Raw genomic sequence first — 15,793 nt, 5'->3', positions numbered from 1 at the left:
TTACAGATGGTACATCACTCCAAAAAAAAAAAAAGCCATTACAACAAAAATATTCAAATAAAATGTTGGAAGTGCCAGGTGAATGAGGGCAGTTTCTACCACATGTGGTGGTCCTGTCCCGAAACAAAGAGGTACTGGGAAAAAATCCATGAAGAATGTGTAAAAATAATGGGAAAGAAACTACATATGAGACCAGAACTATATCTATTGGGCCTTAAAAATTTGAAATTGAACACAGATGAGGAAAAAAATCTAAACTATCTGGTTATAGGAGCCAGGATTGCCTTCGCCAAACTATGGAGAACAAACCAGATCCCTTCAATCAATCAATGGCTATTAAAAGTATGGGAAATAAAGACCATGGACAGACTAACCTTCCTGATGAAGAAACACCATGGACAACCAATAAAAGAAACCGACTGGTCAACATTTGAAGAATACATAAGGAAAAGACGGACATACCTCGAAGAAATTCCACAAGAACAACCAGAAATATACAAATCTAGCAACACAACATGTCGCTTCAGGAGGCAAACGGACCCCCCCACCCACCCACCCAAATGGACAGTTACCCATGGACTAGCCGACACCACAAGGGGACTACTCTCTGACATCCAAAGACTCAACCGACTCTCCCGGGCCTCTCTCTAGCCCCCTCCCCCCTCCCACCCTCCTAAAACCCACCCCCTTTGCTTTTGTTTCTCCTCCTTTCCCCTTTTTCCTCCCCCCTCTTCTATAACCTCTCTCCCAGCCCCAGCCCCTCCTCCCTACCCCCTACTTCCCTCTCCCATTTTTGAACCCCACTATTTTAAACCTGTATGCAAAAATACTTAATAAAAATTATTTTTAAAAAAAAGAAATTGTGAGGTCTGTGGGAACTTGGAAGCTAGGTATGTGGGGTTTATATATCTGTAGAAGGTCCAGGGTGGGAGAAAGAACTTTTCTTTGAAGCAGGTGTGAATGTTGTAATTAATCACCTTGATTAGCATTTAATGGCCCTGTGGCTTCAAGGCCTGGCTTCTTCTTGCCTGGGAGAATCTTTTTTTGGGAGGAGTTAGCTGTCCCTGATTGTTTACTGTCTGGATTTCTTCTGTTTTCAGAGTGTTGTTCTTTATTTATTGTCCTGATTTTAGAGTGTTTTTTTTTTTAATACTGAGGGCTATCTGGGTTATCTAAGTCCACACTGCCCTATATCCTTGTTCAATGTTTAGTGCTAAATTCGCAAATATAGTAATTCCTACATAACATTACCATGTATTGAACTGCTTTTTCTATTGATTTGTTGTAAAACATGATGTTTTGGTGCTTAATTTGTAAAATCATAATGTAATTTGATGTTTAATAGGCTTTTCCTTTATCTTTCCTTATTATCCAACATTTTCGCTTATCCAACACTTTTATTTTTCAGTGATTGGTTTGGGGGGGGCACCAAAATTCTGTTCACCTACACTTGAAAAATATCTAGGGCCAGCTCTGAATCAGGACCCCCACACCCCATCAGCTTTCTCACTTTTGAGACAGGAGGGATAAAAGACCAAACAGGACCTCAGGAGAAAATAGCTTTGGCTTGGGGAAGGGTTTTTTTGTATGCTCTTTACAGCTGGAACCTCAAAAGGCTGATATAAAAAAAGCTTGTAACTCTGGTCCCAGGGAAATTTACTACTTTTTGAAACGCTACCAAAGACGCGATGGGAAGCCCAGTTGCAAAGGATGAGAGAGAAGGTGGCCTGACACTATCACAAACTAACAATATTACCTGGGGGAACATTTTTCTAGGAATCCAGTGGAAGTTGGCCATAGATTACAGATTTCACACGGGTCTTCACAAGTGGCCTAGGACACTTGCAACACACTTCATCTACAGAGCCCCATGACACACACTCACTTCTAGCGGGGCTCCATAGATGAACTGTGCTGGAAGCTTCCTAGGACACTCCACCCAGAACATGTGAAGTTTCCCGTGTTCTGTAGGCAACAACAGGACCAGCATGGATGGAAGCCACATTGTGATGCTTCCCCACATGTGATGGGGAAACGTTGTTGTGGGTGCTGCAGGACATGGGGCAATGGGATTGCCCAGCTGCCCTGCAGATTCGCCACGGAGGCTAGCAAATCCCCCCACTGACCTTCATTAATGTGATGATGAAGTCCTTATACTGGAGGACCAAAAGATTCCTAGAGAAACCATCTTAATCAAATCTACAAATAGTCAAATCCACAAAAGTTAAAACCACAAATGTGGAGGGCCAATATATATGTTCCTATCTGCATGGATTAGCATCATCATTACCATTAAAAAAACTTGCTTATCTTTTAAATCACTCTTGACTACATCCTTGCTACAGGAAAACTGAATCTGAGCATTAGCATTTTTGTAGTATATCTAGAGGCATAATTGGTGGTAGGGATAGCTTGGGCAAGTTCAGTAGGTCCTGATAATCCATCTTCAAACTTAATTCCTTGACCAAATACACACATGTGAATTAATGTGTACCTCAGGGCTCCTTGGCTGACTATGCATGATCGATCATCTGCTCCATTTATATTTTGCTTTAGCTCTCTTTCAATGAGCCCTTTAGGGGGAGGAATCCTACAGCAGGCTATTCCATCTTTGAAAAGGTCATTCTATCTAGCCATTTTTTCGAAGGTGAAAAAAATGCCTTATTTTACGAAGACTTAATGTCTTGGTAGAGTGTTGCATAGACATATGTCATTTGCGTTGTGGCTAAATGTGTGGATCTTACAATCAAGTTAAGGGCACTGCACATCATTTAGTTCTCCCTTTGTGTCTGTATCCAATATTATACATTTTCTATTAGCTAATTAAATGAATATATTTATAAAATTCAAGGGAGTTCAAGGCAGCTAACTCAGTTCTCATCCTCAAAACAACCTAGTAGAATGAGGCTGAAAGAATGTGACTGGCCAAGTCACCCAAGGAATTTCTTAACACTGTGAAAATGCGAATTGAACTTGAAAGCCTCAGTCTGAGTCCCATTCTAACTAATACATCACACTAGATTGTGGTAGCCACAAGCTCTGGTGGTATCAAGTTTTTCCTTAATGAAGGACTCCAAACAAATAGGGCTTGCCTGGCCTGCCTCCTTGATATGGATTACCTAAAGCTACATGGAAGGCTCCTCTGGTTGGTGACTTATTTGGGGGAAAACAGACATAAAATGTTGCTGTTGTGTTTAATGTGAACGCTAACTATCCTTACAATAGGAAATGAGGAATTCATATTTGTAAAAATGAAGGCATTTTTTTTAGCAGACTATAGCCTTATTCCTCTCTCTGAGTTGCCTTAGCCCAGATATTGCTGCATTTAAAATACAAAGCATGTATGTAAAGGAGGATATAAGAACATTAGGGAATTTGGTCTTCCTTGATAAAAGAATATTAATTGACTAATCAACTGCTATTTAAACAAATTAATTAAATTAAACCTCCCTATTTGAATAAACTGCAATGATAGAGTGGGTGGATGTGATATATATGACATATGGGAACTCATCTGCAACATGAGTTTTCATTGTTTAACTTTTCAGATTGGCAGTTCAATATATGTGTGAAGTGACTGAAACCACTGCATCAGGAACTTTAAATGATACAAACGTTCTGTCTCTAGTGTTAGGCATTGTCTTGTTCATCAGTGTTGGTAGGATACCAAAGTAGTGGGTCAGTTCAGAAATTAAGATTAACATTAATGTCCTGTGTGCCATGGAGAAGGGGCTTAGGAAATGCAGACATATCCCTTCAAATGATGGATGAATCACAGAGCTCAGTGTGGGAATATATGTGCAAGACGCTTGACTACTATGATCTCTCTATCCCTGCACTGATGGATGTTGTTTCAGCACCATGGATAGCTTCCATTGCCATAGAAGACCCTAGCTGTCAGTATTCCCAACCACACAAAAGATGTCATTGTGAAGAGAAAGAACTGAACCAATAAAAGAGAAGTTAAACCATTTCGGCATTCTCAAAATTCAGGCATCGTAGTGATGTCAAGCACTTTAGCAAGGCCATATTTGATTCTTCACAGTGGAACCAAATCTTCAAATTGTTGAAGTTTGCCTCTCTCCACATCATCAGTAAGCCTGTGCTCCATCCACTTTAGAAGATTATGCATCAAAGGAACTCCTTAAGAATCACCTTTTGGCAATTCTAAGAGGCCCAAAGGTGAAGTGAGGCTATGGGGGGCGGGGGCTTTTAATTTTCTTTCTAATTAGAATTTGATTGCTAGTATAAATTAGTTTGCAATGCTTGCTGCCTTTCATGCAAGCTATTTCCCAAAAGTGAATAACTTTAATTTAAATGACGCTTATCAACCCCAAGGCATCGGTGTTTAAAATCTCAATGTAAGTTCTTGAAACTTGGGAATTGTAAATTAAACAGAATTATATTTCTGTTTTTAAAACTCAGTTAAGTTTTGATTTCTTTTTTTAACTTTTTAATTATATTGTTCCAGGGGGGCAGAGATTTGTGAAGGAAATTAGAAATGGCAATAAATGGCAATGAGATACAAATTTAAATCTACTTAACTTCTTAGTTCACTTGTCAGATTTGTGTCGTACGAAACAGCATCACTCCAGTTCCAACTCACTTTTAGCATAATGTAAATATACACTAACTTGATTGTTCTGGATCCCATAGCTCTGCATTAGGAGCCCTGTGCTCATAGGTGTTGATTTATTCTCACCCACTCCAGAAAGGAAGGAAGGAAGGAAGGAAGGAAGGAAGGAAGGAAGGAAGGAAGGAAGGAAGGAAGGAAGGAAGGAAGGAAGGAAGGAAGGAAGGAAGGACGGAAGGAAGGAAGGAAGGAAAAAAGGATTTTAATATTAAAAAATCTGAAAAAATATTTCTGTGCTCTGGGCACACATTTATATTTCCTTCACACAGTTATATTTGTATGAGGCTGTCAAGTTCTAAACAGCACTTTGCATTTGAAAGAGGCAGTTCCAGCAGAAGGAAGAAAAGAAGGAATAGACCATGAACAGATTCTAAGAAAGGAATTTCCTTCCCAGCCTATCCATAGTAAATGCTTTTTTTCTTCTGGATATTTGAATAGTGACCTCCATTTGTGTTCCAGGGTTACAGAAATAACTCAGGTGGCAAACACAGTGATGTATTTTTTTTTCATGATAGGCTGCAACAAATTGCTCTGGTATGCAAAACTAAAAGCAGGAAATTAATGAGGTGACTGAAGGATGATTGATTGTGACAGAATCAACCTCGAAAGGACACAAAGCCTTACTCCATTCCTCCTGATAATGCTTACAATCCTCCATGCCCTCCAACAGTGCTTTTATTGTGCAATTACTCTGCCTGTTAATTGAATTTTTCCAAAATTGAGGTGGGAGGAGAGTCCATATAATGTTATTTTCTATGGGCATGAAAACTTGGATTTAATTTGAATTGACTCCTGGTTGTCCTCACTTATGGGACTTCAGCACATTGAGCTGGAGAAAAGTGGGGGAATTCATGGGGTCCTGTCTTTAAAGAAGATGAAGAATTTACTCACTCCCATCACACTAAGATCACCTTCTCCAGCTTCTAACTCAACCATCCATTTAATTTCCATCACATGGGCAGGCAATGACTTCTCCCATTTCAAGGATGCCAGCACACTTTTAAAAACAGGCATCCTTTGAGGCAGCTCTGCCCTGCCTTCAAACCCCAAGCACCTTTCATAAGGTGGAACTTGGGTCATTTGCACTCAAGCCTCTTCCACTGAAATAGAAGTACCTTTCTTAAGACGGCACTAGGGTCATTTGCACCCAATACCCTTGACTAAAACAGAAGCACCTTTCTTAAAATGGCACTTTCCATGAGGTCGTTTGCACTGAGATTTCCTCCCATTGTCTCTCCAGGATTTCAGTTATGTATCTTTTTTTAAAAAAAGAAAATCACACTAGATCATAGGAAGTGGTTTTAAATTAACCCTCATCTCTCCCAGAGCCTTTGCCCACTTGTAAATAAAATAGTGACACTTTGTATAGGAGGAGCCAAAATGCCCATATCCCCAGATCACCAATGCAGATGTTTGGAGGTTAATTTAAAACCACATCCTACAATCTAGTGTAATTTTTTTTTAAAAGATACATAATTGAAATCCTGGAGGGACAATGTGAGGAAATCTCAGTGCAAACATCTGCATTGGTTATCTGAGGAAATTGGCATTTTGGCTTCTCCCACACACAGCGTCATCGTTTTATTTACAAGTGGGCAATAAAAGTGAGCAACAGTGATTATTATCACCACACTGGGAAATTGGCTTCAGGAAAGGTTGGAAGATGCCCTGGAATTAATTAAAACTCTGGAATATCCAGTGGCTTCAGAGCAATTGGGACAGATTGATCAAGTCCAATTTAGATTATTTTGCTGTCCACATAGGACAGTGTCACCATCACTTTTTCTCTGTGGTCTTCAGAGGAGGGAAAGGGCGATGGATTGTGCCTGTGACACCAACATCACAACTCCCAGCAAGCCACAGAGTTTTCTCTGAGCCCTTGGCACCAAAAAACAACAACAATAGGAGATGGCTTTCCTATGTCTTCCTGCCCACATGGACAGCTATGATGATATCAGAATGGAGTGTTTGCAACAACTGGGATCTTGTATGAAGCTTTGTAGCTGGCTTGGATCAGTGATGGCAACACAGAAAGTAACCATTCAGTGAGGTCTATGTGGTATCAGTCTGTCTGGACTTCATGGATGCCTACCTGGCTTTGCACATGGTTTGACATGGTGTGTGGCGACCTCTGAGGCCACTCAAAGCTTTTCTGCTCCAGACTTGTCATGGATTTATCAGCCAGTGTACACACTCCCCATGTTTTCCCACAGCCTTTTCTTTCTCTTTTTAAAACCACAAACGTTATATAAAAGAAGGGAAGACAGACAAGCTACATGAGCCCTTTTGACTGACAGCACTAGGAGCCATCTGTTTGGGAGCACCTTTATACCAGATCTTCATGGAGTATTCTATTTTTGTTAGCCCTGTATTAGAACCAGATGTCTGAGGAAAGAAAATGCCATCAATTCAAAATTCCCAGCTTTAAGACAACCCCCTATTATTTTCCCTGCATCATTAATTGAAAATACTCCTCATTAAATTGATGACTGACAGACCTTGTTCTAACCAGACATTGCATTTGGATGTTTCCTTCATGTCTTTCTGGCATGGAATGACTTTTAGTAGGTGCAGTATCCGTCATTATGGAGATAGGAAAGTTACAATGCCATTGGGCACAGTGACATGAGTATTCCTTTTTAGAGGAATGTAAAGTTGTTGGGTTTTTTTTTGTTTTTTCTGGAGCATACTCCATAAAGCAATTTCACAGTTATTGCTTTCCCTTAAGAGAAATTTCATGTTTCTGATATTCAACCCATACCTTTGAGTTACTGGTGAGATTTCAAATTGTTGGCTTCCGCAATAAACCAAAAAAGTAGCCTTTTCAGCTTCTTTATGGTGAGCTCTGGTCTGTCTTAAGCATTTATTTCTTGTCACAAACAGATCATGGGATGTATCCAAGAAAACAAAGATTCTTTGAATCCTGTAGTGGTGGCTTTGGTATCAATCTAGTTTTAGTTATCCGAGATGTTGAACCTATTTGAGGAAATAGCGTTTAGCACACTAGCTAACTCTTTTAATGCAAAAGCAACCAAACTGCGTTCCGTACGGAGCTTTATGTTTAGAATCTGGCCAATGCTCTATTGAGGCCACAATTTGGTTATCCATCATACCTCAGCAACATGGAGTGGATGAAGGATTAGGGGAAATCCAACCTTAAATAGGGAAACAAGTCCCATGACCTTCTGGCAAGCAAACTAGTCAAATGTGGGCTAGACAAAACTACAGTTAGGTGGATCTGTAATTGGCTAAGTGAACAAACCCAGAGAGTGCTCATCAATGCATCTTCTTCATCCTGGAAAGAAGTGACAAGTGGAGTGCTGCAGGGTCCCCTCCTGGGCCCAGTTCTGTTCAACATCTTTATTAACAACTTAGACGAAGGAATAGAAGGCATTATCATCAAGTTTGCAGACGACACCAAACTGGGAGAGATAGCTAATACTTCAGAAGACAGGAGCAGAATTCAAAACGATCTTAACAGACTAGAGAGATGGTCCGAAACTAACAAAATGATGTTCAACAGGGACAAATGCAAGATACTCCACTTAGGCAGAAACTTTTTTCCTGCTTCTTGCAGGGGGTTGGACTGGATGGCCCGTGAGGTCTCTCCTAACTCTGCAATTCTATGATTGTATGATTCTATGATCTATGAGCTCAGCTATATACATTATGCTGGTTTCATGAGAAACAAATCAGAACATACTTTGATTTTATTCACCCAAGCCAGTTCAAAATCTGAAAATCTAATGCATTTCCCATGACAAAATGGAGAGCATGACAGCCCATTTGCTCTATTACTACAACCCTACACACTTCTGCCATGACAAAATTATGTGGGTCTTGCCATAGCAGAGAAATGTGATGGTTGCAATAGCAACCAGGAGACCATTTTGAAAATCTTCCATTCCTCCCTAGCATTTGGGACACTGAAACAACAGCACCTTAGACACAAAGGGCTCTTAGAAATGCACTTTTTCATGGTGTATGTGTAATTATGCTTAACTCCTTGATCTGGACTCCTTGCACCTAAGATGCTATTCCTCTTTGCTTGTCAATCAATCCATCCATCACATTATCGATATTCTATCCCCCCCCCTCCCAAAAAAAAAAGTAGGACTGAAGGTACCTTATACTTCTATAAGGTGTACTTTGATACTTTGAGATACTTTGATAATTCAAGTTCAGACTAAAATCAGCATTTGGGTTCACCAGCCTATAGGCACAGGGGTTATCAGCCATCATGGTATCAGGCAAATACTGCACCATATTGCTAGGACATTTTTAAAATTGTGTCAGAAGTGAATTGAGAATATATTGCAAGTCGCTTCTGGTGTGAGAGAATTGGCCATCTACAGAGACATTACCCAGGGGATGCCCAGATGTGTTATCATCCTATGGGAGGCTTCTCTCATGTCCTCACATGGGAAGCTGGAGCTGACAGATGGAAGCTCACCCCATCTCGTGGATTCAAACGTTTGACCTTCAGGTCTTCAGGTCAGCAGTTCAGCCAGCACAAGGGTTTAACCCATTGTGCCAACACGGCTCCTATTGCTAGGACATTATTTCTGGGATGACTGATATCTTTACAGGATGGTAAAAAATGAAATTTCAGTAGAACAATTTATTAAATCTTACTCTATTTTGAGTCAGGTCACTCTCCTTTGGGGTCAGCTAAACCAGAGTATTCAAAACAACTAGTTCAATCATTCTGTATACTACTAATTGTTGCTGATTTTTTGGATCCCGTCATGGAAAAGTGATGAAAATGTGGAGTCGACCAGGACCATTATCATTATAATTGTATCATTATTTATTATTTTTTAAAAAAATAACCTCTTTAATTCTGTACAAATTTTTTTAGCCAACACCAGTTTCTTGGTTTTATGTTTTTTGATGTACATGTGATAGTTTATGGATATGCAAAGGAAAAACTCATTCACTGACTAGAAATATTATTTATTTCATATTTCTGACAGCTCCATTTAGTTCTTCCAAATCAGCAGACAACGTTGTCAAATTTGATGTTTATGGAGATGGAATCGGACGTTACAATGTCTTCAATTTCCAGCACAATGGAGGTAGATTCTCCTACTTGAAAGTTGGGCAGTGGGCAGAAACCTTGACTCTCGATGTAGACACCATTCAATGGTCCCGAGGCCTTGTCCCCACTGCCCAGTGTAGCGATCCTTGTGCACCCAATGAGATGAAGAACATGCAACCGGGTGATGTCTGCTGTTGGATTTGCATTCCCTGTGAATCGTATGAGTACCTGGCTGATGAGTTCACCTGTAAAGACTGCGGGCCTGGGCGATGGCCCACCACTGATCTGTCCAACTGTTACGACCTTCCAGAAGACTACATCAAATGGGAAGATGCCTGGGCAATAGGTCCTGTAACCATTGCATGTTTGGGCTTTATTTGTACATTCCTTGTTATGGGGGTCTTTGTAAAGCATAACAACACCCCCTTGGTCAAAGCTTCAGGTCGTGAGCTTTGCTACATCCTACTCTTTGGAGTATTCCTCTCCTACAGCATGACATTCTTTTTTATTGCCAAGCCTTCACCCGTCATCTGCACCTTGCGCCGTCTAGGCTTAGGCACCTCCTTTGCCATTTGTTATGCTGCCCTCCTGACAAAAACAAACTGCATTGCCAGAATATTTGATGGGGTGAAAAATGGGGCTCAGAGGCCTAAATTCATCAGCCCACGCTCTCAGGTTCTCATCTGCCTGAGCCTCATCATGGTGCAGATTGTGATGGTGTCTGTGTGGCTCATTTTGGAGGCTCCAGGCACTCGCCGGTACACCCTCCCAGAGAGACGACAGACTGTCATACTGAAGTGCAATGTCAAGGATTCCAGTATGTTGATCTCTTTAACATATGATGTCATCCTTGTTGTCTTATGCACTGTGTATGCCTTCAAAACAAGGAAGTGCCCAGAAAACTTCAACGAAGCCAAATTTATTGGCTTTACAATGTACACAACATGCATTATTTGGCTGGCCTTTCTGCCAATCTTTTACGTGACGTCGAGCGACTACAGGGTAAGTCCTTCATCGCCATTTTAAGCATAAAAATTTAAATAGCTTTTGAAAAAAATTTTAATGAAAAAGGCCTTTTTCTACCAATATAACCCACTTTATAAGGCACATCAGATTAATGCAAAGTATCATATATACTCATGTATAAGTCAGAAAAAAAGATTTTAAAAATGAGTTGACTTATTTATGCTCAATGCTGGAATAAGGTCTCAGCATCAAGGCAGTGAAAAAAGAGGCAGAGGTTAGAAAGTTCTAATTCCATTACTCCGCCTCCCTGAACAGATAGTAAAACAATTCTGTCTTTCTCCCTTCTTCCCCACCTTCTTTTTTAGCCGAAGCAGAGATAAGCAGAAACTTGGGGGTGCCTTAAGATAGATCAGAGCAGTAACAATCATTGTTAGTAGGGACAGGTGCAGGTTATTACCTACAAAGCCCTAAACGGTTTGGGACCCACCTACCTTAGAGACCGCATCTCCCCCTATGAACCTGCACGTTCTCTTCGCTCATCGGGGGAGGCCCTTCTCTCGCTCCCACCACCCTCGCAGTCTCGGTTGGTGGGGACGAGAGAGAGGGCCTTCTCCATCGTGTTCCCCTGGCTCTGGAATTCACTCCCCAGGGAGATCAGGCAGGCCCCTACCCTCCTCTCCTTCCGGAAGAGCTTAAAAATCTGGCTCTTCCAAAAGGCCTTTGACATTTAATCGTTGTTGGATTGACCTGTCTGCCCATTCTATAATTGCCCCATTCCTGATGTTTTTACCATTATTACACCGCACTTTATTGTCCATTTTAACTGTGAAATTACCTGTCTCCATTTAGTACTCTCTGCACTTTGCTCGGGATCTATGAATTTAGTCCCCTGATTTTAATATTGCATGATTTGTGCTTTTTAATTATTGTTTTTATTGATGTTGATGTTTTTATCGGGTTAATTATGTCATGGCTTTGTGATTGGTTTTTTGATTGTTGTATTGGGCATGGCCCCATGTGAGCCGCCCCGAGTCCCTTCGGGGAGATGGGGCGGGGTATAAAAATAAAGTTGTTATTATTATTATTATTATTATTATTATTATTATTATTATTATTATTATTATTAGGGACTTACTGTAAAAGCCTCTCTGCCTCTATTAAAAATGGCTGCCACATTCTCTCTGCAGAGAAGCTTATGCTCTAATCCCTTTTTTAAAAGAAAGACAAGTCATATTCTTAGGGCTCTCCCCATGTTGCTCCTGAACACCTCTCTAATCAAAAACAGAAGGCAAGGAAGGAAGAAGATTGCCTTTCTTTCTCCAGTTTGGTCAAGAGAATGATAATGTGTTGGGAGCTTATTGCCTCTGTCTCTTATCACTGCCTTTGCACTGGGTCCCCAACAGAAGTAGATTCCTTACCTTGATCTTCTCCTCTCCTTAGTACCGCACCCTTCCTTAGGCCACTCCCATTCTTTTTCTTCATTTAAATTCCTTTCCCTTTTTGTAAAGATGTAGAAATTTTAAGATCAGCAATCAATGCTTAAGCAAAATATCTGGCTTATGCAATTTACATGCCCCAGAAAATCAAGTAGTGAGAACCATATCCTCCAGAAAACAGGGTATGAAGGCATCTAGTGGCTGTGGCTGGAAGCAGAAAGGTGGAATTTTATCCTGGTCGGGAGGGTTTTCATTTTATAGTCTTGTCTCCTTATGTTCTACTAGGGACATTTCATTCCAAAATCCATGCACTGCAGATGCCCATAACCATCTGGAGGACTATATCATCTCCATCTTAGGATAGTTTCTTTCCCTGTTAAGGGCTCCTCTTTTTTTAGCTCATGGAAATGGGTGGGAAATGGCAAGGGACCACTTGAATGTCTCCACTGATATTGCAGTTTTCTCCATTCAGGTTCAGACCACAACCATGTGTATCTCCGTAAGTCTGAGTGGCTTTGTTGTCTTGGGATGTCTGTTTGCTCCCAAAGTGCATATAGTCCTCTTCCAGCCACAGAAGAATGTGGTCACGCACAGGCTGCATCTCAACAGATTCAGCGTCAGTGGGACAGGAACCACATATTCTCAAGGTAACTAATGAATAAAGACCATGCTGGAACATGCTTTTCCCTTTTCCCTAAGAGGGTCAATGCTGTTCTCCACTGACCATTTCTCCACTATGGCTCCATGGGATATGCATGCTCCAAAGCCCAGGGGGCAACATCACCCTATTTCTGCCATGTTTGCAGCTCTGAAGGGCCAAACTGTAATATTTTGCCTACAATTTGTGGCCTTTAGAATTCACAGTGCATTCTCTCCCATTCACCATGAGGGCCTTTTTAAAGGACTGTTAAGGGCAGGAGCTGAAACAGACCTTAAAGCTCATTTCAAACACTTTGGGTCAAATGATTTTTTATATGTACACAAAATATATATGTGTTGTTGAAGGCTTTCATAGCAAGAATTACAGGCTTGCCATGCATTTTTCAGGCTGTATGGCCATGTTCCAGTAGCATTCTCTCCTGATGTTTCACCTGCATCTGTGGCCGGCATCTTCAGAGGTCTGTTGGAGGATTTTAATGGCAAGTGAACAATTTCAACAGAAAGGAGGAAACCATCAAAATGAACAAAAGGTGGTTACCAGTATTAAAAACACCAGAAACAATACAGCAGATAAAGAAAAACCACTCAAAAACTGGGAAATTCCAGACAGCAAACAATCAAGTGCCAGTTAACACCTCCCAAATAGAGGTTGCCCTAGGCAACCACAGCCAGGCTACCTCTATGCAAATACCCTCACAGACTGACTTTGCAGCTTCATGGCTACTCAATACTATTCAAGCTTGATAATTGCAACATTCACACTTGTTTTAAACAGATAAGGGTTCTTTCTTCCACCCTGGACATTCCACAGATATATATACACTCCACTTGTCTCACCTCCAACAGACCTCTGAAGATGCCGGCCACAGATGCAGGTGAAACATCAGGAGAGAATGGTACTGGAACATGGCCATACAGTCCGAAAAACTCACAGCAACCAAAAATATATATGTTTAGGCATGTTTCAAGAGCATGGGTGCTTGAGGATTCTATGATTTTTCCAAGGACCACACTGGCCTCCTCTCCAAACTATTACAGTTCTCTGCCCCTTCCAAAAACAAGTCAATTTTGAAAGCAGTTCATAACAGCAACAAAGCATTACAATGGCCATTTATAACATAAGCACTGTTTTTCAATCAATTGTGAAACAAAGCACATTTTTAAAAGTGGCAATTAATACAATCAGAACTGGGAGCAAACAATAAAAACCAAGCTCCAGCATTTAAAAAAAAGCATCAAAGATCAAGACAATATCCCAAATAAAATGAAAAACTAAACATGCTAAGATTTTCAGTTTAAAAGACACAGCTAAGAAAGAGCAACAGGTTTTAACAGCTTTGTCATATGCAGAAATCCAAGGAGAATTATTACATTCAGAGACTGGTGTGCCAATATGCCATGTTCTGGTAACACTTCACTTGCTGAATTTCCACCTGCCCTGCAGCTGTTAACAGCCCCAGAATTATCAAACGGTTATTTCAGTGAGAAGGTATATAGATTGCATGTGAGCAAAGAAGGATGTTTCCTCTTTTATTTTTCTTTAATCTTCAAATATGATAAATGCAGTGCAACTTAACAAAAAAAAAACCTCTTCTTGATCATCACTAATACTCAAAATCAAAGCCAGCATGATCCAGCAGGTAAAGTACAAGAAGTATAACTATTAATTGCTTGGACTTCAAATCTGTTTCTCCAAAGACTCAAAGAGTGCCTTCGGGCAAGCTTCAATCTCAGTTTCTATCTGTGAAAGTTGAAGTTGCAAACATTTAATTAAGAGACTCCAATTTAAGTGTTAATTGATTGAAGCTGAAATCCTATGCCTAATTGAGAGTCTGCCAGACCAAAGCTTGAATGTAACTAGTTACGGTTCACACTGCTAGTTACTTGAGATTATTTCCCACACTAACAAAGATATAACTACTTCATGTAATTATTGCAAATGATAACTTTGCTCCTTTTGCAGTGTGATTAAAACTTTTAGTTTCTGCAACACCCACAGAGGTACTGCATAATTAAACAGTGGAGAAAGACTACATATTATATTACACACAGTTCAAGTGCAGCAACTGTTTCATGAATGCTTTGAGCCAAAAACTAGGAGGGTGGGAGAAAAATGTGTGTTGTACCATTAATGAGCAACTTTATTAGAACGCAAATAGATTTTTTTAATTAAAAAAACAAACAAACCATAATTCCTGAACCAAGGGGACATAATGCATCACTATAGGAGTCTAGTAAAGGTAAAGGTAAAGGTTTTTCCTGACGTTAAGTCCAGTCGTGATCGACTCTGGGGGTTGGTGCTCCTCTCCATTTCTAAGCTGAAGAGCCAGCGTTATCCATAGACACCTCCAGGTCATGTGGCCGGTATGACTGCATGGAGTGCCGTTACCTTCCCACTGGAGCGGTACCTATTGATCTACTCACATTTGCATGTTTTCAAACTGCTAGGTTGGCAGGAGCTGGGGCTAACAGCGGGCGCTCATTCCGCTCCCGGGATTTGAACCTGTCACCTTTCGGTCCGCAAGTTCAGCAGCTCAGTGCTTTAACACACTGTGCCACCAGGGGCTGTTTGAGTTTAAAGACCTTTTGGAAAGGACTGCCTCCTGCTTCCCACTCACCTTTGCTCTGCCCAGGCATATTTAGTAAGAGCACTGCTTTTTCCACTAAAAGCAACAAAATTAAAATAATTTGAAAGACATTCCAGTGTCATTTTACAGAAAACATAACACTTAACATCGAAAGACCACACGCATGAAAAGCCAACGCTTTGTCTACCAGGAAAAAGAAAGTGATTGGCTCCAGCCAAATCCCCTGTAGGAGAAAGTACCAATGTCTGCGAGGAACCACTAAGAAGGCAGACCTTGGTGAGCATATAGGGGAAAAATTTTTGGGAGGAGTTTTGAAATTTTCGGGGGAGGTTGAACCCCTAATCCCCCCCCCCCCCGCTACAAACCTGTCTATCTGCTTGAGATAGTGCCTGGAGGGACTCTTAATGTTTTGTGTCTCATAAGCTTAGCATGGGGATTTGGTTAACCAGTTTATTTATTTATTTATTTA

At 40.7% G+C, this 15,793-nt stretch overlaps 1 protein-coding gene across 4 annotated transcripts in view; it reads left to right on the top strand.

The window, feature by feature from the left end:
• Positions 1–15,793, top strand: part of grm3 (glutamate metabotropic receptor 3) — a 164,610-nt gene that overhangs the window by 146,973 nt on the left and 1,844 nt on the right. For all 4 annotated transcript variants that reach the window (XM_003221422.4, XM_062981816.1, XM_062981815.1 and 1 more), the window contains 2 exons: positions 9,610–10,676; positions 12,549–12,723. In XM_003221422.4, coding sequence (XP_003221470.2) covers positions 9,610–10,676; positions 12,549–12,723 — 1,242 coding nt within the window. The remainder of the gene's footprint in view (positions 1–9,609; positions 10,677–12,548; positions 12,724–15,793) is intronic.

This window comes from Anolis carolinensis, chromosome 5 (genome assembly GCF_035594765.1).
Source record: "Anolis carolinensis isolate JA03-04 chromosome 5, rAnoCar3.1.pri, whole genome shotgun sequence".
NCBI classification, from domain to species: Eukaryota; Metazoa; Chordata; class Lepidosauria; order Squamata; family Dactyloidae; genus Anolis; species Anolis carolinensis.
This window is presented reverse-complemented; position numbering and strand designations above follow the sequence as displayed.